The sequence below is a fragment of the Diadema antillarum genome, unplaced genomic scaffold (genome assembly GCF_040938485.1).
Source record: "Diadema antillarum isolate AM-2024a unplaced genomic scaffold, OU_Dant_1.0 scf00000128, whole genome shotgun sequence".
Lineage (NCBI taxonomy): Eukaryota > Metazoa > Echinodermata > Echinoidea > Diadematoida > Diadematidae > Diadema > Diadema antillarum.
In genome coordinates, this window is record NW_027271017.1 from 2,577,161 (window position 1) to 2,600,486 (window position 23,326).

The window sequence follows — 23,326 nt, forward strand, 5'->3', positions numbered from 1 at the left end:
CTATTCTTGCTATATTGTGCATTTGCATGGTTATTACTGGTTGGCAGCAAGTTGACAAGAGTGGAATTTTAGTTTCACAAGACTTTGACAAATCAAATATGATATTCTGTGATGTGACAACACTGCTTGTAATAAAAAACAAATACACATAGTTGCAGTATTAGATGCAGGATATTCACAAATTTTGAAGCCAATACTTTGACCAAAATAAATATGCTCTCTATTAATAATCATCTAGCAAAACTGCTCCTCAAAATATCCACAGGTAGAATCTTTGCTCTCAAAATATGTCAAACTACCAAGACAGTGCACTCACACACAACATGCATGCTCTCTTAAGCATATTTAGTGCATTTGGTACTGTATATTGCTAGCGAATATCAAATTTTCTGCAGAGACCACCAGTTGTTTAGTTCTTTGCACTGAGTTGCTACATGCATGTCTCCTAACATCCCCACCAAAGAGCAACCCTGCTGTGTTTGTAATCTTGCCGGTTCACTGGAAATAAAGTTCCACATTCTTTACTGTACCTTTAATTAATTGGCCTATGCCTCAACTCCAGCCATTAATGCCCGGTGACATTAGTGGCAATTTGCCGTCGGTAATCGCAAAAGCAGACGCACCATCTCCAATGAATTAGGGGACCCGGCCCGACGTGACTTCAGCCAACTGGGGCTCCAGGAAGGATACATGTCTTTTTTTTTTTTTTTTTAATGCACACGATGCTGTAATATCCACATAGAATGAGCAAACATTTGTGATCAAACCCAATTCCTATTTTGCATATTAATACATTTAGGGCATCATGCACATGGCTAGATGTATCAGTTTTAAGAACCAAGTCAAACACTGTGTAGGCCTACATGTATATCAAATTTGTGCTTAATTTGAATTCCTGGTTACAAGAATTTTTGTATAATCTACAAGATAAATATATGGAAACAATTTGGTATGGAGTACATCAAGCAACTCATTAAATGCAAATACAGGTAACAATTATTATCATTATTATTATTATTATTATTATTATTACTATTATTCGTCTGTTGAGAATGAGAAGGGCTTTAAGTCTTCTCAAACACTATGGGTTTTGTGGTCACTTAACGCCCTTATCATTCTCAACCGACGTATTGTTATTATTCTATTTTATTTTATTTATTTATTTTTTGTTGTTGTAATGAGCACGCTGAATTTTGCAAAGGGACGTATAGATTTTCAAGGTTATAATTTTCCAAAAATGTACAGTAAAGTTGTTGAGATTAGCACTCAGCAACCCATCCAAACTTGACCTACAATGTACTTATGTGGATTTACATGTATGATGAAGCCCACTCAAGTACAACAATGTGCTTCAGTCCAACTGGAAATCCCTATTTAACTCACAATTGGTTTCCAGACATCCATGCCAATCGATGAAAAAAATAAAATAAAAAATGTGTTTCTGCTTGTTTTACGTACAATATTTGTTGAATACGTGGTTTCACTTCTATGAAAAGCAAAATTGAAACATTTTGGTGAATGCCAAAAGACCAATCAGCCTAACATGTGTGTAGATTGATATCAAAACAAATGTATGACATGTGAAAAAGGTTGTTGAACGGACACCGGAGGCCTGTAAATTTTCCAGTTCTTTTGAGTGAGACCAGAATATGCATTACACTACAGCAAGATCTGCTTTCTTTCTCATTCATTCAATACCCCCACAAATCAGGAAAGCGGTGCATTTCTCGGAAAGCGCGCCGACCCACTTCATTGCCCATGGCGGAATTACCAGCCTGAGCGGCGGAACGACAGCAACCCGTTTGCCATCTAGACCGTCACCACGGACTGATCAAACCTTGGTGAACCGAAAGACACAAGAGGCTTTGATTGAGAGAGAGAGAGAGAGAGGGAGAGAGGGAGAGAGGGAGTGTGTGTGTGTGTGTGTGTACTGTATCACATGTTTTTTCAACATATCAATTCTTTGTAGTCTGTGCTGTTTTTTGATAAAATGCTTTGCATCGAATGCATTATTCTCCATGCATCAAAATCAGGAAGATTGCCTGAAATGCCGAATGAATAATAATAATAATAATAATAATAATAATAATAATAATAATAATAATAATAATAATAATAATGATAATAGATTAAAAATGGGAACCAGTGAGATACCTGGGAGATGTGTTATGACATCTTGATCATCAATTGAATATTGAATGAATGAATGAATGAATGAATGAATGAATGAATGAATGAATAAATGAATAAATGAATGAATGAATGAATGAATAAATAAATGAATACCGGTAATTAGATAAATAAATGAATAAAAAAAAATCTCAAATTTCCAAAGGGACATTAACACATACTCTATTCAAGACGTGAAGGAATGATAAAATTTCTCAGGGAGCCTCCTGAAAAAATCATTGAGATTTGGCAGTTTGGAACATTTCCACTGTGCACAACAACTTTTCTACATTACAGGCAGCTTGAATATACATCTCTTATAATGCATTCATGGCAAAATGTGCTCCATTTCTACATAATACCTGTACTTTAACTGTTAGAAGGTGAACTACTTTTAGAACACACAGTTCCCACTTAATCGAATCCTTTAAATTATGCCTTAATGTCATTGCCAGTGAGCAGATTTTTTTTTAATGTTTTATTCACAGAATCAAAGATAACAATCATAGTACAAGCAACAAAAATAATAAAAAAATAAATAAAAAAAACCCCAACATACTACGATACAGAAACAGATTTTGATCTCCCATCACCCATTTTGGATTTAATGAGATTCACAATGATTGACAAGAGCAAAGTATACAATTTTTTTTGGTCCTCTCTGAACTTTCAAAGATATTATAGATAAAAGAGAAAACTCTGTTCAATACAAACATTACATTGTGTGCACTTTACTGAAGCATAAATGACACGGTTCTACAACATGGCTGCTAATAACCTCAAGACCTTGTAGAACTTTGCATTGACTGAACCGTATAATGATGTTAAGATGGCTTAAAAAAACTCGAACAAGAAACAAAAAAGTTTAATTATTTTGTTTGTGTTTTTGTGTTATCTGTAAAAATGCACCACCATGCTACTACACTATAATCAGTGTTTTGACACATCCACGTGTCCTTCACTGAAGCAATAAATGACCTCTGTTAGCAGTTATTCAATTTTCTTCTTTACTGGGTTTCATGTGTTTTATCATTAAAAGACAATGCATCTCTCTTTTATTAAAGCAATTAACCATTGATAGCAGTCGTGTCATTTTCTTTACTTAGTTTCACGTGTCTTATCATTAAAAGACAATGCATCGTGAAATGTAGGAAAATGATACTCAGGTTAAAACTTTTATGTCTTATTGGTTTTGTTATTGTTGTTGTTTCTTAATGATACTCCAGTTAAAGCTTTGTGTTATTGGTTCTGCTTTTGTTTTTCTTCTTCACTGGAAAGGATGTTACAAATGCCTTCAAACTAAAAATACCTTTTTCATTCTCTTCATTACCTATCCTATCTAGGCAAGCTTGTCTGTAAAGTGTTTATATTTTACTCCACTTCACCACCTAAAAAGGCATGGCTCAACCATAAAGCTTCCTTTTTCTTAACGATACTCAGGTTAAAGCTTTGTGTTTGGTTCTGCTTTTGTTTCTTAACCAGAAAGGATGTTACAAATGCCTTTAAACTAAAAATACCTTTTTTCATTCTCTTCATTACCTATCCTAACTAGGCAAGCTTGTCTGTAAGTGTAGATTACTCCACTTCACCACCTAAAAAGGCATGGCTCAACCACAAAAGCTTCCTTTTTCTTAACGATACTCAGGTTAAAGCTTTGTGTTTGGTTCTGCTTTTGTTTCTTAACCAGAAAGGATGTTACAAATGCCTTTAAACTAAAAATACCTTTTTTCATTCTCTTCATTACCTATCCTAACTAGGCAAGCTTGTCTGTAAGTGTAGATTACTCCACTTCACCACCTAAAAAGGCATGGCTCAACCACAAAAGCTTCCTTTTTCTTAACGATACTCAGGTTAAAGCTTTGTGTTTGGTTCTGCTTTTGTTTCTTAACCAGAAAGGATGTTACAAATGCCTTTAAACTAAAAATACCTTTTTTCATTCTCTTCATTACCTATCCTAACTAGGCAAGCTTGTCTGTAAGTGTAGATTACTCCACTTCACCACCTAAAAAGGCATGGCTCAACCACAAAAGCTTCCTTTTTCTTAATGATACTCAGGTTAAAGCTTTGTGTTATTGGTTCTGCTTTTTGTTTCTTAACCGGAAATGATGTTACAAATGCCTTTAAAGTAAAAATACCTTTTTCATTCTCTTCATTACCTAGCCTACCTAGGCAAGATTGTCTATAAGTGTCAGATATCATTCTCCACTTCATCACCTAAAAAGGTACAGCTCAATCATAAAGCTTTCTTTTTTTCCATAAAAACCTTGCAAAATATATTGAGACTCCTTGTCATGTCATACACAGGTGGCCTAGTCTTCAAGATGTCTTCAAAGTATTTTGCTACAAGACGAAATGATCAAAATTTGATTCTCAGAATTCTACCCAAGAGTGCTACTTCATTTTCCACCCATCCACTCCAATTCGATCTACTCCTCATGAATTTAAATACAATTTGTCTCTTTCAGCACACATGTATGGAGAATGCATCAGCTGTAATCCCACAGCTACATGATGGGCTGCCTGAATGCTGCAGAACTCTGAAGATCTTCAATGAGGGGAGAAAAATCCTTGATGAATCAGAATTTGGGGGGCATAATTTGGACCAAATGAGTGTACATCCCTGATGCTTACCACAATTTGGTTCCCTGTCTTACTTCTGTGTGTATTTTTTTTTTCTCTTTTTTTTTTTTACTTTTTTATATTTTAGAGCACACTAGCTCACTCATCCCATTCACAAAGTGTGAGTCATCCTGCAACATGAAAATTCATCAGCGGGCAATTCCTCAAACTCTGTTCACTCATCTCCAAATCATATTTATGCAAGCCACGTAGGCAGCACAATATAACATCATTCCTTTACTTTACTACTTCTCCATTCAAGACACTCCTGTAAAGGCTTTTCTGCTATTTACTGTTAGACTTTTGCACAAGTCTTTTAAACAAATTTTACTGCCAAAAGAGCATTTCTCTATAGTGAAAGGCACTAAAGAAATTAAGCATGTTCTCAATCGAAATACTGATTCGAGATAATATAAGAAAAATAATTACCAAATTAATTTATTCACAAGTATAATTATCTATGCACACCTAAACTATGACCAGCTTGAATGTACTAGTTTGTTGGCTCTATTTCCCCATTATGATTCTCAATAATAATAATAATAATAATAATAATGATAATAATAATAATAATAATGAAAATAATAATAATAATAATAATAATAATAATAATAATAATAATAATAATAATAATAACAATAATAATAATGATAGTAATAATAAAGATATCCTGGACCCAGACATCCAGATTAAACCAAAATTTAAACATCTGTTCCTTGTGTAATTATCAACTGTCTCTGTAAGTTTCATCCAAATCCATTTACAATTTTTCATGTTATTTTGCAAACAGGCAGACAGACAGAAAATCAAATAAATGCTGACAAAGATATTTCACATGTAACTTCCTTGGTGAAGGAAATGATAGTCTTCCATTTTATGGTCTATTGCACTCATATGCAGTGATAATGAAGTGTAAAACACCATCAATGCAATTTTGTAAGACGAGGAAACCCTTTTTTTTTCTTTTGGAAGATTAGAAAGTGCAATGTGTCCATCTTGATAGCAATTAATCAATCCAAGCAGTTTTGTTGTTGTTGTTGCTGAACTGTTTTTTTTTTTAGTAATGGGGCTGGTTACCATGGATTGAATGACATTATCAAAGTTTAACTGCAAAAAGGGCTTTGCATCCTAGCTCCCCCTCCTTAAAATCTTTAACAAAATTCATAATAAAAGCCAGCTACTTGATTTGAAATGGTATGACGAAAAAATGGGTCGACCATGTGAAGCAGTGGCGGATCCATGGAGGACCGCACCGGGCGTGCAGCCCCCTTTATTTCTTGTTAAAAAAAAAAAGAAGAAATAAAAAGAAAAAATGGGGGAGGGGTGCGTGCGCCCCCCTTTAATTTTGTAAAGGCGCTCCCTCTTTATAGAATTCCTGGATCTGCCCCTGTGCAGTGCACAAACAAAATGACTAACTCGGACTGAGTGACTTTCCCCACAAGTGGAAGAGCCGGGCATCGTAATACTTTAATATCCCTGAAGGACTTTAGAATGCACAAAAACCCGGTAAATAGATCCCATGGTGAGCATAACATTCAAGTGGATGGAAATCCAAAGCTTCCTGACTCATGTCATAATGAAATCATGCTATCCGCAAACCGACTCCAAAAGGAAATGAATGAATATCAAAACATGCATTACATTCATCACATTCTGAAAAGAATGCTCAGGTCATCAAGTTCATTCTACTCAATTTCATCTAATTATTATTTCACTAGTCTTCTATCACCATTATTATGACGATGAAGATGCAAGGATGATATTGTTACATTCTTATTATTAACATCCCTATCATCATTGTTTCTCTAACTTCTTACTTATACTTTACTGCTAAATATCATCATCCTTCATTATCATTGATGCTTGTAAAAGAGAGGATCCTATTATTAAATAAATACTTTCCTTTTCCCTGCCAAAACTATCATTATTGTGTCATAATGAGGGAATTAAGTGCAGTGTATAGATCTACAAATGTAGTTCAGAAATTAGGGAGCACTGGCATTTCTAGGTTTTGCTTCATTGGTTCTTTAAATCCTTTTTTTTTTCTTAACCTGTTGAGGATGAGTCCCGAGTATACTCAGGCAAGTGCCTATGGAAAATGCATGTTGTAGCAAAATCAGCCCATCCTAAACGGGTTAATGGGGGGGGGGGGGGGGGGGGGGGAGTGAAGTGGTAATATTTTGTCAGCCAAACATGGGTAGCGTTTCTTCTCACCGTAGTTCTGACTGAGAAATCTGGTGGGGTTTGGTCACTCTGTCCCCAGCAGGGTACCAGTGATTGTTTCAACCCTACTGTGCACTCTGCTTCAATGTTAATGTGGTCTACTGTTATTGGAAGGAAAACAAAGTGGTCTAGTCCTTGGTCCCAAATACCACATGTGTGCATCGTGGTTCATTGTTCAAAATTCTATAGATACTTTCTAAAAAAAAAAAAAATGGAAAAAAAATGACTGCACTCACTACATCCTACATCCAATTTAAAAATGATGACACCTCTCTATTCAATTGGGTATATGTGTGTCTGTGCATTATAAAAGTAATGTCTACAAAAGTGAAAGTGATCTTGAACTTCCATTATGGGACTAAAAATGCATTATGACTGAAACTGTGTAAAATCTTAGCATACGGTACCAGGAATATCAAAACCATGTACGGTGATTATCAGGGATCACGTGCAGACAAAAAAAAAGGGGGTGGGGTAGGAGAAAGGAAAAAGAAAGATCTTCTTTACCTAAAGACACACACACAAACAGAAAAGTTTTTCCCACATGCCTGAAGAAGCATGTCTGGCAAGGGCCCCAGACATCTAACAGGCAAATGCCCATTGGATTCATATCACCAGCTCTACCTTATGTCCCTTCAAAATTACAACAGGACCCTCTGCAATGATAACTTTGAAAATAGTGAATCAATCCAAATACAATTTCAGGGTATAAAACTATACCTTCTTACCCACATCTTACAGAAAACCCATCCAATTTGCTTCAGTGGTCAAAGAGAAATGAGGATCTTTGCAGAGCATGTCAATAATATCCCTTTCTTCCAAGTTCTGTTCATTGTGTTCACACATTAATGTGCAGTTCCAAGAGCATCCAAGTGCTAAACTTGGGAGAAACAGATCCATGACATGCTTTACAATGATCCACATTTCTCTGTGACCACTTATTATACCTGTAACTATTAAAAAAATTGAATCTTGGGGTTTTCTGCAAAATATAGATAAGATGTTATATTTTTAGACCCTGAATAGAATAGCATTCAGACAGTTTAATCATACTGAAAGCTATCAATGCTGAAATCTGATGGTATTCTTTTATTTGTTTAATTTAAATTTAAATTTTAATTTTAATTTAATTTTATTATTATTATTATTATTATCATTATTATTATTATCATTTTTATTATTATTATCATTATTATTATTATTATTATTATTATTATTATTATTATTATTTATTTATTTATTTATTTAATAATTTCATATTTCTTTTTCTATTTTTTTTTTTTTTTTTGGGGGGGGGGGGGGGGGAACATACCGTACAGTGAGTATCAGTTATCCCAGGCAAGACAGCTAGTGGGTTGTTGAAGCAGTACCTTTAACAGGATGAGAGTACCACAGTACCTACCTCCCGATCGGCGCTTCTTCCTCCACTTCCAAGGCCTGAAGAGCTTGGCGAGCGTCATCTTCTTGGACTTCTTGTCTGCGGAGGCGGTCGTCACGGTGATCTTTTCGCCGACCGTGCCGTCGCTGCCCGTTGTCTTCTCGCCGCTGTACATGATCTCACTGTCATCACACACCGCTGCCGACGGTCAAGGGGGGAGGGAGGGAAGGGAAGGGAAGGAAGGGAAAGTCCAGTCAGAAAATAAAGACTACATTCTAATTTGCGATGAAGCTCCAGGTAGTAGGATTAATTGTCCACAAAGAGGAACTGGTCAACCAATTACTCAATCCACCAAAAAGTATGTTTAAAATCAAACATGGCTATCCCGACAGGCAATGCACAATTCCATTCTTAAATTTCATTTTCTTGTCTTTCCTATACAAATTGTACATGCAATTATAAGGTGGCCAAGCAAAACAAATCTTTCCATAGTGCTGATAAAAATGCAAAAATTGAATGCCTCAAATCATCTTCCATGCATAATCATTTATGTTTAACTCTAAATTCATTACGCTTCTATTGTCTTTTAATCATTCTTGTACTTCCCATGTTGATTGTACCATTTATCACAAGTTCTTGCAAGCATTTAGCTCTCCAATGTATGCCCTCTAAAAATCGAGCAAATTTCTGTCAATTTTCAGTTGTCAAATGTCAGCGTTCCCAATTTGCACACTCCAGGTCTACTTTAGCTATCTGTACTCAATGAGAGTGCATTTTTTCATTTTGTTTTTTCCATCTAGTAACTTTCAACTTTCTTTTTTAATGCATACTGACATTTAACAGTTGGCATTATGGTAAATGTTGAAACCCTGTGCCGTTCCACACATAATCAAGCCCACTTTATTGTAAATAAATGGAGTTGAACTACAAAGAAACTTGTTTGGGTTTCATGAAATCTGACTTGGGTTAAACAATTGTGGTAGTTTGGAGCATCATATATGTTTTTATACATGAAGCAATGAAAATAGTTGCCGTTGTAATAAACATGTGACCATATAAAACCTGATGACACCACACTTACACTGTATATCACCGTTTCATTAAAAAACAAAACAAAAACATGTGGAACTTTGAAATTCTCAAACTTATCTAAGCATGGATTTGGATAGGACCTCTACTAGCCTACGTTTGAAGGTATTCAAATATAATATTCTATTCATCATAAATCAACTTTGATATAGAGTAGCTATAGATCCCGCACAGCAACCATGATTTGAATACATATAATGAGCGGAAACGGTGAAAACGACGATGGTTATCAAGTACCAATAGTCATGCCCGGAAACAACTTGTAGAAGGTGAAAGGGTCACTGCACTTCCAAACATGAAGTTATATGTTATTAAAGGGGAATAATACATCATGCAGGACACTTGTTTCTAGAGGAGTACACTGATGCAGGAAGACATACATACATGTACAGGTGAAAGATACGATGGAGTATAATGAGATCATATAGTACGTGCACATAAGACGGTCAGACTATTTGTCCAGCAGTTATACATTTGTTGTGCATGCCAGGAGCACACATGCATATTCCTTTTGATATTGCATACATCTACAGTACATGTACAATGTATGTAGTGTCTATCAAAGTGGCGTGCAGCATGCAACATGAATCTACTTTGCTAACTTTTTTTGCTGTTTTTAATATTTTTGTACCGCATGTTTTTCGAGGAACAAACATACAAACAAACACACAAACATGGAGTGAGGAGACAGAGAATTATAAAAGATGTTTAGGCAAACCAGATAGTGACAGCTAGCTTAACACACACACACAGAACACCAAGATGCAGGCTTGGGACATTTTATATAGACATTACGTTCACACGCAGTTGCCAAACTTGAAGTTTAGGTCGAATACTTAACTGTCGATGATTAGCTCCCTCGTGAATTCACGACGCGGGTTCACACGCGCACCTAAACTTTAAGTTACAACTTATGAGAGAATCCCACTCAAAGATTACACTCAAGTTCAGAGTCTTTGCTAGATGACCTTGTGCCCATACAAAATAGCCAAGCTGGAGATTGACCCGGATGTGAACGAGAACCACGGTTCACGCTAACTCACAAATTTGTTGATTATTGTGTCAACACAGAACGAAAACTACAAGGAGAGAGCGCAAACCCTAAGATCTCTTGTGGTTCTAATCATCGACTAAACGTTAAGATGACTAACTTTCGCGTCCGTCCACACAGTGCTAAACTACAAGGTACAACTGTAATCATTGAGAGTTAAGTTTTCGACCTTAACTTTAAATAAAGTTTAGGAACAGCGTGTAAACCTAACTACAAACTCACAAGTGGTTTATGAATCACCCAAATGCCCTTGTTACCAATACATCAGTTTTGAATGACATCAAGGTGCACTTAATGGTATATAGCGTGGGCAAGATGTGTACCTTCATGGCTGTCATTACCGGTACATGATTTCTAGATCTGTGTGGTTGTCCTAATGTTCCATTCAACCCATCATGCATGTCAACATAATATGTACCTTCAGTTGCTTCCTCAGATAGGATGCAAAAGGCCAGTTTACTACACCAGGGTCCCATTTCATAAAACTTAATTATCAGTGACAACTGCCTCATTTCTGTGACAAATTTGCTGTAAGCCAATCAGATGCAAGGATTTCAGTAGTTTATAACGAATATGACAACTTGTCACTGATAACAAGTTAAGTTATGAAACAGGGCCCTGGTCTCAAGTTTATGGATTATATTTTCATCAAAGAGGCTATAGGGAACCCCAAGAGGCGGGGGGGTTTCAAGGGGTCTAAGTGCAGTGACCCTCGCATCAACCACAAGCACTATTCCCCCCCCCCCCCCCCCCCCCACCACCACCCCCAGTCAATCTATTGAAATACCTGGAACACATTTTGCCTGCATTACTAGTTGATATGTAAGGCAAGCCTCATCAAAGCTTTCTTTTTCATTGTTGACATGGAAGGTCTTTCTTACAGAGGTGTGTAATTGAATATGAAATACATGTTGTATACAGTATGTTAACAAAGTTGGATTACTGGTATTTGAGGCTTTTCAGAATCTAGCAGATCGCCGATGATGTTTAATGCCGAAGTAGTGAAGGCATCAATGCCATGAGATCAGAAACAAGTTTAGTGTGCTATAAATATTACCCAATAGGAGTATACATGTAGTTCATGTTGTACCCTCGATGTGGGCAGGGGAATAGAAAGACAAAGTGTAACAGCCTTGTTGCTCTATAAAATGGCATCATCAGGCCGCAGTCCACTCTGTCAAACGTTGATCTAAAATGTCTGTTCTGCTAGTCTGCGGCATGAAACAAAAGGGCAACTCGCTGAAAACTTGCCAAGGAATCTGGTTTAGGTTCAAGACAGCAAAGAAGTTTTAACTCATGAGAGCACCCATGTTATGACAGGAGGGTGGGTTGACGCAAAAAGGAAGTATGAACAAGTCGCCTTTCATGCCTTCTGGGTCTGGCAAATCTACGGCTATTTTTCTTCTTATATCTATGGCCGGTATTCAAAATAGGTTCTTGGTTTCTGCATGGATGTGCGTTAGTGCAAAACATGCGAAGTTGGCAAGCCATCCATCGAGTCGAATGTGCAAACGTGACACATACGGGGTTAGAATCTTGCTCTCTAGGCAAATAATCAACCCACTGCAGGTGGGTTTTTATATTGTTCACTGACTGCTTTTTTTTTCCGGGTTGAATTATATTTAATTTGTCTTTTGTACATCTCCTGGCCTTCCGTGTCTTTAGCAATCAGATGTAGATTGTCTGGCTGTAATTACCACTAATGAGATCGAAAACGGAGAGAGATGAGCACAAATAAGAAATCTATTTTATGATGGCCCTCAAAACACACATCATTCGTAGTGTTTGAACTGCGAGCAAACAGTAAGCACATTAAGCTCTCGCTGAGCACAGATCATTACCACGAATGCCCTGCAGCTAAAAAAAGAAAAAAAAAATGTTGTCTGTCCGGGTCCAGTACAAAAAGCTTTTGTTCAATTATCCTTGCTGTCCACATACAATTATAGGAGAGATTTGAGCTTTAATGAGCAATGACATTTTTGTCGATCAAAAGAAAAATAAACAAACTAAAGACAAAAGAAAATGTTACCCTCATCAAGGAATACTGGCAAAGGGTAGTCTTGTGGAGGAATGATCTTTGATTTTAATAACTCTATATGTCCCCACACACTCTGCTAGAAGTTGGCGAATCTTTTTTTTAATTATTATTATTTCTACAACTATTTGATAACAGAAGTAAAGTCCCAAAGTCCTCAAGGGCTGGTCCATAGTGTAAAGTCACAAACACACCCAGGTGAAATAATAGGATACCAATAGTCCCTTATGCCTGTGTTCACAGTGGACCCTGCTTTGCGGGAATAGTTTAGGAGAGATCTTATCTTTTTTTTATTACTAAAATACTGCACCACTATTAAAGATTTCTGTGAAAAAAAACACATATACAATAATTGCCTACATAGAATTTACCAAGTACATGCACTCGGTCATTCCTGACTTTCGCCTGTTTATGCATTTGATTGAAAAGTGAATTCAATGCTTTTTGCTTTATGGGTCCAAATCATTGTTGATATACAGTCAAAACCTGTCTAAGCGACCACATGACTATAGCGTCCAATCTGCCATCTACGACCACTAAAAACAATTCTCTACCAGAGAAAGAGCATTTTAATGAACCTGTCATAGTGGCCATCTATCTATAATGGCCACTTTTTTCGTCTCTCTTGGGTGGCCACTATAGACAGGTATGACTGTCATAGCAAGGCATTGGCCAAATGCTCATAGGCCATATATGGCAGAACGATAATGTCACATACAGTGGCTGTGACTACAATAGGTGCGTATGGGGACCGGCACTACAGTTTATCACTCAAAAGCATCAAGTGATGCATTGATACAGATACAGTATCTACATTGTGTAGCATTAAGTTGGCAAATATTGCACTTGTAAATATGTTGTCCTTTTGTAGAGTTGGACAGAGTTTTTGAGATTCATATATATGAAAATACTTTTGATAATGCTATGTACCGGTATTATGTTTATGATTAGATGCCAGTATCACATACTGGTATCAAACAGAAAGTCCTTGCCTGGCTTTACCCATTAACTCTTCACAGACCAAGTTGGGCTGTGCCACATACAATGTACATTGTACTATCTACTGGGACATAGCAGTCAATGGGTTAAGAGGATAATGTAATCCCTATTCACTGTAGTTTCTGGATATCTGCACTGATGGAATGATTGGGTCGGAGAAACACACCTGCAGATGTCTCCATTGATGACCAGTGGTAGATAGAAGCTTTGATATAACGAGTATGTGCAGGTGGCCCAAAAATGGTAATAAGTACACATCTATTATTTGTAGCAGAACCTTTGAAACAGCGACAGTGGTTTCATCGTTACAGTGTGTGGGCCATTTCACACTGCAAAAAGAACTCGTCCTCACACTGTTTATTAAAGGGATCGTATAGTTTTGGTCGAGACCTAATTTCAGGTTTCTAACATTTTTGGGTGAGATATAATGAGAAACCTCTTATGAAATATGAAAGAGCATGTAATTCTATGAGGAATTCAATGTTCATTCGATGAAAATTGGTTTTGAAATGGCTGAGATATATCCAAAACAGAGCGATTCTAATAAGTGTGGGACCCACACTTTAGTGCGATCGCTTTGTTTTACTTTGTTTTTGGAATACGATGTTTCAGTCATTCCAAACCCAATTTTTATCAAATAAACTTTGAATTCCTCTTGAAACGGTATGCTCTGTGCTATATCATAAGTGTTTTCTTGGTATCTCACAAAAAGTTGAAAGCCCAATTCTCATCTCCACCAATACTGTACTATCCCTTTAAACATGGTATGCTCTGTACTACTTCAAAAGTGTTTTCTTGGTATCTCGCAAAAAGTTAAAAGCCCAATTCTCATCTCCACCAATACTATACCATCCCTTTAACCTGTATTGTGCTTTGCTCACTGATTGGCACACAGGATGGAGAGCTTTCTTCCCTGATTGGCAGGGATGTCTGGACACTAAACTGTCAATGGATTAGGATTATCTGCCAGGTAATGCCCCTAATCCCCATTGTGCCACCACATGATCTTCCTTTGGACTGAGGTGCCCAATTGCTACACCTGAGTGAGCTTGCTATTAAAGGGATAGTACAGTATTGTTGGAGATGAGAATTGGGCTTTTAACTTTTTGCGAGATACCAAGAAAACACTTATGATATAGTACAGAGCATACCATTTTAAGAGGATTTCAAAGTTTATTTGATGAAAATCGGGTTTGGAATGACTGAAACATCCAAAAACAAAGTAAACAAAAGCAAGCATACTAAAGTGTGGGTCCCACACTTTATCAGAATTGCTCTTTTTTGGATATCTCAGCCATTTCAAAACCAATTTTCATCAAATAAATGTTGAATTCCTCAATTCAGAATTACATGCTCTTTCATATTTTATTAGAGGTTTCTCATTATCTCACCAAAAAATGTTAGAAACCTGAAATTAGGTCTCAACCAAAACTGAACGATCATCTGCAGTGTTGGTCAAGTTTGGAGGGATTTTCTACTGAATGCCGATGAAAGAGCTTGGCAAATTACCAGAGCCCCATTTTATCAATTAGATAAAATCGATTTATAGGGACTGTACAGTACTGGTTGAGGTGGGGATTCATGTTTTGAACATTCCTAAGTGAGATAATGAAAAGCCTCTTATGAAATATGAAAGAGCATGTAATTTTAAGAAGGTTTCAACGTTTATTTGATGAAAATTGGTTTTCAAATGGCTGAGATGTCCAAAAAAGTGCTAATAATAAAAGGCGACATGCCACAACTTTATTAGGATCTCTTTGTTTCACTTTGTTTTTGGATATCTCAGCCATTTCAAAACCGATTTTCATCGAATAAACTTTTGATACCCCTTAGAACTGCATGCTCTTTGACATCTCATAGAGTGGTTTCTGAATATCTCGCAAAACGTTAAAAGCTAAATCCTCGCCTCGACCGTAACTATACACACCCTTTAAATTTCCTTATCACACAGGCTGCTCTAGACTTACAGCTGAAATCAACTATCCCCCTATTCAGACGCATGCCATTTTATACCAAAACTCGATAACGGAACGACGTATAAAGAATCATCGTATAGCCGACAGACCGTTCAGACGCTAATTTCGACCGTTCTGGAAACCTCGTATAGATGTGCAGTTTCCCACTGCGCATGCTGTTATAGTCATGAGTGACAGCTGTGGGGTCACCTTTCGTGCGCGCTCCCATTAAGCCCCGCCCAGTTATACCGTTCTATGGTCGCCATACATTCAGACGCACACGGAATGCTGATTCGTTATCGAGTTAGAATTGATTATATACAGGGCATTCAGACGCAAAAAATTTATACTAGAACGGTATAGCTATATACAATGAATTTATACGTCTGAACGCTGACTAACAAAACGACGCATAACGAAATGACGTATAGCAAAACGATGTCTTTAAATCAAATTAGAATTCTGTCTCTGCATTTACAATATATACAAGTGTCTCTTGAAAACCATGTTCTGCCAATGCGTTCAGGGCTGAGGTCATGCCAAGTCAGCCCCATTAGTGATCAATGTATACTTATAATTTCATTACATGACATTAAAAAAATGTAATAAAATATTTGATAAATTAATGATAATGACGAATGATGAATGTAGAAGTACATGTAGTAGTATTAGTAGTAGCAGGAAGTAATACACCTGTATTCAAACATATGTACATGTATGTACCTCGAGTGCTGCCTGACTGATTGGATCAAGTACTGTAGTATATTATGTTACAGGTCTCCTTGGTTGAATGGTCATGGAGTTGGTAAAAGCAGCCGTTAAAATACATTCTGTAGGCCTACATTCTATATCATTTGCCTTTTGTGGTCCTTTATTCAAAATGGTGGGGAACCATGCTTGAAGTTCACCATCCATAAACTTGATTGAATACATCAAGCTTTTATTATTTCTTTTTTTAAATATCTCCATGGTAACCCAGGCCGTGTAGAAATCTAAGTGCACTTGCCATAAATGCATGTCGCAGAGAATGCTCAAATCTCTTCAGACCGATTCCTAAAAACACATCTTTTGACGAGTTAATGCACCAGCAGCTGAGCATGAGTGACTACAGGGATTGCAATTTCCCCCTCAAAGCAGAGACTGCAACCTCAATTTACATTTATTAACAAATGACGTCAAATAAAATTTTGCTGTTGTTGCTTTTTTTTTGCTTAATTCTTTTGATTCTGTATTTCAACAACGGTACAAAACTACATGCACTGATATTAAGTGCCTTTAGATTTGACGTTAATCTGATCCAAAGATATAAAAATGCACTCTACTGCACTTTAAGGAGAAAAATCTGAAGGCTTGGTCCATTCTTTTCTTTTTTTTTATGTGTTCTTTCTGTCACGAGCAAAGTTGGTATTTATAGTATACACTAATGAGCAGCAAGATTTTGTAATACAAAGGACCATACTCATTGAAATGCAACACAAAAAAGTGTGCCGTCTAAATTGTGAGCTTCCTGTTTACACTGCCGTGAAAAAACAATAGAGGTTTTGCCAAATAATGCACTGTACATGTATGCGTTGAAATACATTCGGCAGTCTGCCACACACAAGTACAGCTCTATAAAAAAAAACTTATAATATTTTAATAGCCTGGGTTGCTACATGTACAAAATGTAGCTCCATGTTCTACTGACCAGTTCAGGACAAACTGGGAAAAATCAAAAACACCTTGTGAAAGTCTACAACTGTATGCAGGGCCAAATACATTCCTTTTTTTTTCTTCTCTCTCTCTCTCTGGTAGCCAGTTTGGGCCCCTAAACATTTTTACATCTGACCTATTGATGCCCCCCCCCCCCAACCTGAAAAAAGTAGTGGCCCAATACTTAACAGAAATATAACAACCAATTATGAATTTCAAGTGCCCGATCGGGCCACAAAAATATAGCCTTTTTGGAAATCTCATGGCCCGACATCAATCTTTCCAACAATAATATTATCCTTTTACCTTGTAGCTTGTCACCAAATCAATGTAGCTACAATTTTATTCAACCCTTCTTGTTCCTTTTGTTCACAACTTGGAAGAGATAGATACATGCCTGTGAACATGGTAGCTGCCAATGAAAAGAGATTATTTGCTAGTGATTCATTGAAACCCTTTAAATGCATTACCATGGACTTTTACTGTCAAGAGGCATAAAGCTATGCATTCAGCACACTGTCTAACTTTATTGGGTCAAGTTCAGAGGAAGTATAAACTTGAATGCTCAAGATAAACCATGGAAAATACACACTTAGAAGTGAAGAGCTTGGGCACTTGAAAGGATTAAATGTTCAAAGTAATGCCTTGGACTTACCATGTACGTAAAGAAAATGGTGTCTTCAATGGAAACAGAGCGAATTGACTTTTGGCAGTGGGACAACCCCAATTGGTATCGCATGATTTGAGTGGCGGTTTGCATATTATGCTGAAACACTACACCACAATCATCCTTCAAACCATCAGACTCATCACGGTCTTTGAAAAGAGTGACAGGAAATTGTGATACACAGTGGAAACACAGCATTTGGTAACTATGGCAACAGGAAAGGCATCCCATCCACAACACCAGAACCTCTGAGTCTGTACTATACATTCAAATTACTATCAGTATTATGTTTCATAATCCCACATACTGATATCTGTGCTGGTGGCTATGTGATGAATACCAGTAGGCCTACAGTGTATGCAGTACTATTGGTAAGGTTCCATTTGGTAACCATGGCAACAGGAAAGGTATACCATCCACAACACCAGAACCTCTACCGGTATTATACTTTCAAATGACTGAAATATTATAATGTTTCATGTGCAAGGAATTCATCCTATCGCACTTACTGCATAATGATCCCACATACCAAAATCTGTGCTGGTGGCTGCGTGATGGATACCAGCTAGGCCTATATACACAGCACTAGCGGCTCATCATTAGCAGTACGTTTCACATACATACATGTTTGTACCATGGCAAGGAGGTATAGCTTGCCTACTACATAACTGTACCTCCTTAGTTGTACTGCCCAGCTAGTCTTTGGAATCTCAAACTAATTTTTTTTTTTTTTTTTTTTGGGGGGGGGGAGGGAGGAATGAAATGATATCTATCTTTTCTGTAAACTCTTGTCTTGGCTCATTCCAAAAATCATGAAAACGTAGACATACTGCATTAATCGTTGACAGGTACCTCCAAATCAGATAGAGAAAACAATCATAGAAACAGCATACATTGTATGACCAACGTATTTGACAATTTACACTCGTTACGAAATACTGACAGTATAAACTGATATTTTCGTGAATTTTGTGAATCACAGTTGTATCGAAAATTTAACAATACGCAATAATGTCACCATGCGCCAAGGTACAGAACTTGTAATAGTGCGCTTGTAAAGGCCTCTGTGTTAATTCGCGAAAACGACATCGTTATCTCGAAAAAATGTCTGTGACCTCCTCATTCGGGAAAATATCTGTACGTGAAAATAACAACTGTAGCATCATTTGAAGTATGTACCAATGTTTTTGACATTATCAAACAACATACGGCTATCACTGAGTGATTTGCAGGAAATACAAAGTCACTTGTTTCATGTTAAAAAAAAAGAAAAAGAAAAACCCACACACTCACACAAAAATGGAAAGCCCTGAGAATCTTCAATGCAGGAAGTCATGGACTTCCATCACGCAATCCATCCTAAAACTTCCCCTTTGGCAATCCAGCTCTGATGGACATCACAGAGCTATCTACACAGGTCATGTACTATTAATAGTCCATAGCTGTACAACTGGCCCGACCACAGACATCTGCGGTGTCATGTGACTAGTATCCTAGCTGTCATAACATTTATCAACTACAACTTACAGCCCTGTCACAGCAATTATACCAGCATGGTGATCGAAAACATTTTTATGAGAGAAATATATGACTGATCAACTGACTGATTTAAAGTGCCTGATAACATTCAATCTATTATGTTCTGATCTGATATGGTATGCAAAATGCATATTCAATTCCTTTTTTATGTGTTTCTCCTCATGCTGTCAACATACCTGGTATCTCTGATCAACTGGAATACTTGTTACAACAGACTGTTAAAGGGGATGGCTAGTAACTGATCAGTGGGAATCAGTGGGAATGCTGGGGGATGATTGTTCCAATCCTTGAGGGATTCATTTAAGAGTACATTATATACAGTATCTATTGTTGAGTGAAAATGATTTGCTTCAGAATGGTCTCATATTCAAGTAACGTGCAGTTTAATGTTTCCAGGTTAGCATGCCTGTACAGTGACGGGGCATTAAACTGCACATTACTTGAATATGAGACCATTCTGAAGCAAATAATTTGCACACAACAATAGATATATATAATGTACTCTTAAATGAATCCCACAAGAATTGGAACAATCGTCCCCCAGCATTCCCACTGATTCCCACTGATCAGTTACTAGCCATCCCCTTTAAATGAATCCCACAAGAATTGGAACAATCATCCCCCAGCATTCCCACTGATCAGTTACTAGCCATCCCCTTTAAGTACTCGGTTTCACAGTGAGGTAGATCTTCCTTCTACACCACTTTGCTATATATTGCAGAGATTGCAGGCAGTATGCTTCAAAAGAAATGAATAAATCCATTCAAGCAAACAACGCTACATTAACATACCTTGATATGTTTTTGTATTGACACAAGACTACTTGTCACTGCAAACAGATGATCCCCCGCAAGTTTCTGTCATGAATGCATTCTGAAGCACTCAGCATAACACAGATAACATACATGTATCAAATTATGAAGGTGAATGGCAACCAACTGTTGACCATCGACTTCCAGCAAGATGAAAACCATTTGATACTCACATTATGATGTGCTTCCTTATCGATGTTAGCATTAGTTGTCACATCTCTGAGTGAGTTCTGTCTCAGAAGTGAACGCAAATCACGAAATCAAAAGCCCCATTTCCCAGCGTGCCAGCGTTGCCCCAAAAAAACTGAGTTTTAGTATCGATAAACAAATCAATAAGGCACCCAGATATATCACGGTGTGAACTTTATCCTTTGTACAATCCTTGGAATTCTGAAGTTCAAATGGGCGATCACTTGGCGGGGCTCAGCTCCAAGCAACCTTTGCAGTGATATTGATACGAGACTGAGAGATATCTTAGTTCTCTCGTGATATCTTTCTCTCTCTCGATCCCCCTCACATGTATCGTTTTCCCCCCATAAAATTCATGGAAGACTCCCCTCGCAGTCCGTAAAAGGGCATCACCAGCCAGCTGCTCTAAAATAAGGATGTAGGGAGAATTCAGGTGGAGACGAGTTGGGGGGGGGGGGGGGGAGGGGGGAGAGAAGGAGGAGGTGGGATTGATAGGTAGCAAACTGATGGAAAAATTAGGCTGTCTGTTTGAGACAAAAGTGATTAGGGTATCAAGCTGGGGAAAGGGGTGGCGGAGAATATGTCCGAGTAGTGCGAGGAATCGGGCCTAATCTCCGTGAATCTTATTCACGTGTATTTTAACGAGTGGTTTTGTGCGTGACTCCTAGACTGCCGTAGATGCATGACACACTGACAGTATGTATGTGCACACACTAGATTATCGTGTGTGCACAGCATACATTTACTACACATGTAATTCCCCGAAGATTGGCATTTTCAGCATGTGTTCTGTGGACTCTCCATATCTCTGTGTATCTGCTAGAGTAATTAATGAGACAAACTACACTACTTCCCCTTTCCCTGCCACATTTTTAACAACAGAGGGCACTATGTAATATTCTGACACTGGGCTTTAATTACCATAGACTCTCATTCATGCATGGTATCACTGATCATTCATAGTAAATATTGAATGGTCTACTGAACATTCAATAATCATACAATGCAGTCACATGACTATAATAATAAGGCAGCATTTACCCAAATCATTATTTATTTGCTTGTAGTGACATCACATCAGGGCCGCATTTCATAAAAGATGTTAGGATAGCAATTCTTGCTGGAATGTCAACTTCCAATAGCAACAGCCAATCAGGAATCTGGATTTTTGTTGTTACCATGACAACTGCCATTCCAGCAAGAGTTGCTATCATCATGATATCAACTTTTTATGAAATGGGGCCCAGGTCGTGTAATTCCACAATTTGACCAGCCAGCAACAGGGTTGAAAGGAAATGAAGGAAACTATAGTATGTACATCATACCACACCACAAATATTGCCTTGTCTATCAATGTAGTCTAACATGTAACAGTAAGAGGGAGTTTATCACCCCCCCCCCCCCCCGAGGTAATACAAACCCTGTGGAAATGTGCATATACAGTATGATCATAAACAGAAAATATGTATTGATATCACAAAAGTATCAATCATCCATCCCCCCCCCAAAAAAAATAATAATAATAAAAAAAAATAAAATAAAAATAAATAAGAATTTCTTCCCCCTCACATATCAGCGTCATTTGGAGAAAAAATTGTCAAAACCAAGATTGGATGTATGTAGTGAAATTGACCCTCCCATTAACGATATTAGACAAACCACAGCTGGGTGTAGCAAAATCAAAGTTTGAGGAAAATCAGACAATATCCCTTCAACTGAGTGATAAATCTTTAGAGCATTGGTAAATTTCATGCATCACAATGACAAAGTGAATTTCTACAACAACTGCTTGTTTGTTTGATGTCACAAAATAGTATAATGATATTAAGATTACCTGTTTGTAAAGCATTCATTCCCTCTACATGTTACTAAGAATTCTTACATCATATAATATTCTCTGTTCCTGCTAATGCTCTCTCAATGTTGTAGAAGGATATAAACGAATTGTCAAACTATGTTTACACTTTCTTTACATCACATCATCACAAAAACTGTCTGATTTGGAGCACGACTTCCTTCGAGTGTGTCACTAATAACCTGCATTCTATAAATTCTCATCTACATTGGGGACAACCCCTTTAACACAGACTCTTCAGAGATTTAATCCACATCCTAATCTGCAGCACATATAGATGATTATGAGGGCAGCATTGTACCCCGAAATTGTCTCAGCCACACCCCTCAACTAAAAATCATCACCCCTGCCTGGAATTATAGGATGGCCTATTTAAAATCCCGGGGATAAGCCATACCCTCATGTTCATTACCATGCAGTCTGGTATCTTTTGTGGTTCTCCTCATAGGGACATACATAGTCACCTGGGGATGGCTAGAGACCCTGCTCTTAATGACACAGTCTAATGGTGGATACTACATCTGTAATAAATAAATGAATACATAAATGAATAGATACATATAAATAAATAAAAGGATAAATATGTAACTATATAAAGGAATCACTGAATGAATAAATAAGTAAATAAATAAGTAAATAAATAAATAAATAAATAAATAAATAAATAAATACATGAAAGCTAGAATAAAAAAATAAATAAAAAAATAAATAAACAATAAATAAATACATAAATACATAAATAAATAATAATTGAATAATTAGATAAATAAATATGTCCATGATGGTCAAACCTTGTTGTGTCTCTGGTATACCAAAAAAATAAAGCTGCGATCGGCAACCAAGGAAGCCCTTTTCAAGATGATTACTTGAATGCACAACTTTGGGAAAGGATTGGGTGTCTACCACCTGAATTAAAAACAAAATATGCTGACCAAGGATCAAACTTTCATTCCTCTCTGCACAAGGAAATATTTTTGAATTAATTTCTATCCATGACACCAAATTATACCCATTTTCTCGTAAATGTGATTCCAACTATTTCCCTCATTTTGTT

The 23,326-nt window shown here is 37.1% G+C and overlaps 1 protein-coding gene across 1 annotated transcript in view; it reads right to left on the reverse strand.

Moving 5' to 3' along the window:
- Positions 1–23,326, reverse strand: part of LOC139720529 (uncharacterized) — a 110,050-nt gene that overhangs the window by 49,431 nt on the left and 37,293 nt on the right. The window contains exon 3 of the mRNA XM_071631882.1: positions 8,414–8,587. Coding sequence (XP_071487983.1) covers positions 8,414–8,587 — 174 coding nt within the window. The remainder of the gene's footprint in view (positions 1–8,413; positions 8,588–23,326) is intronic.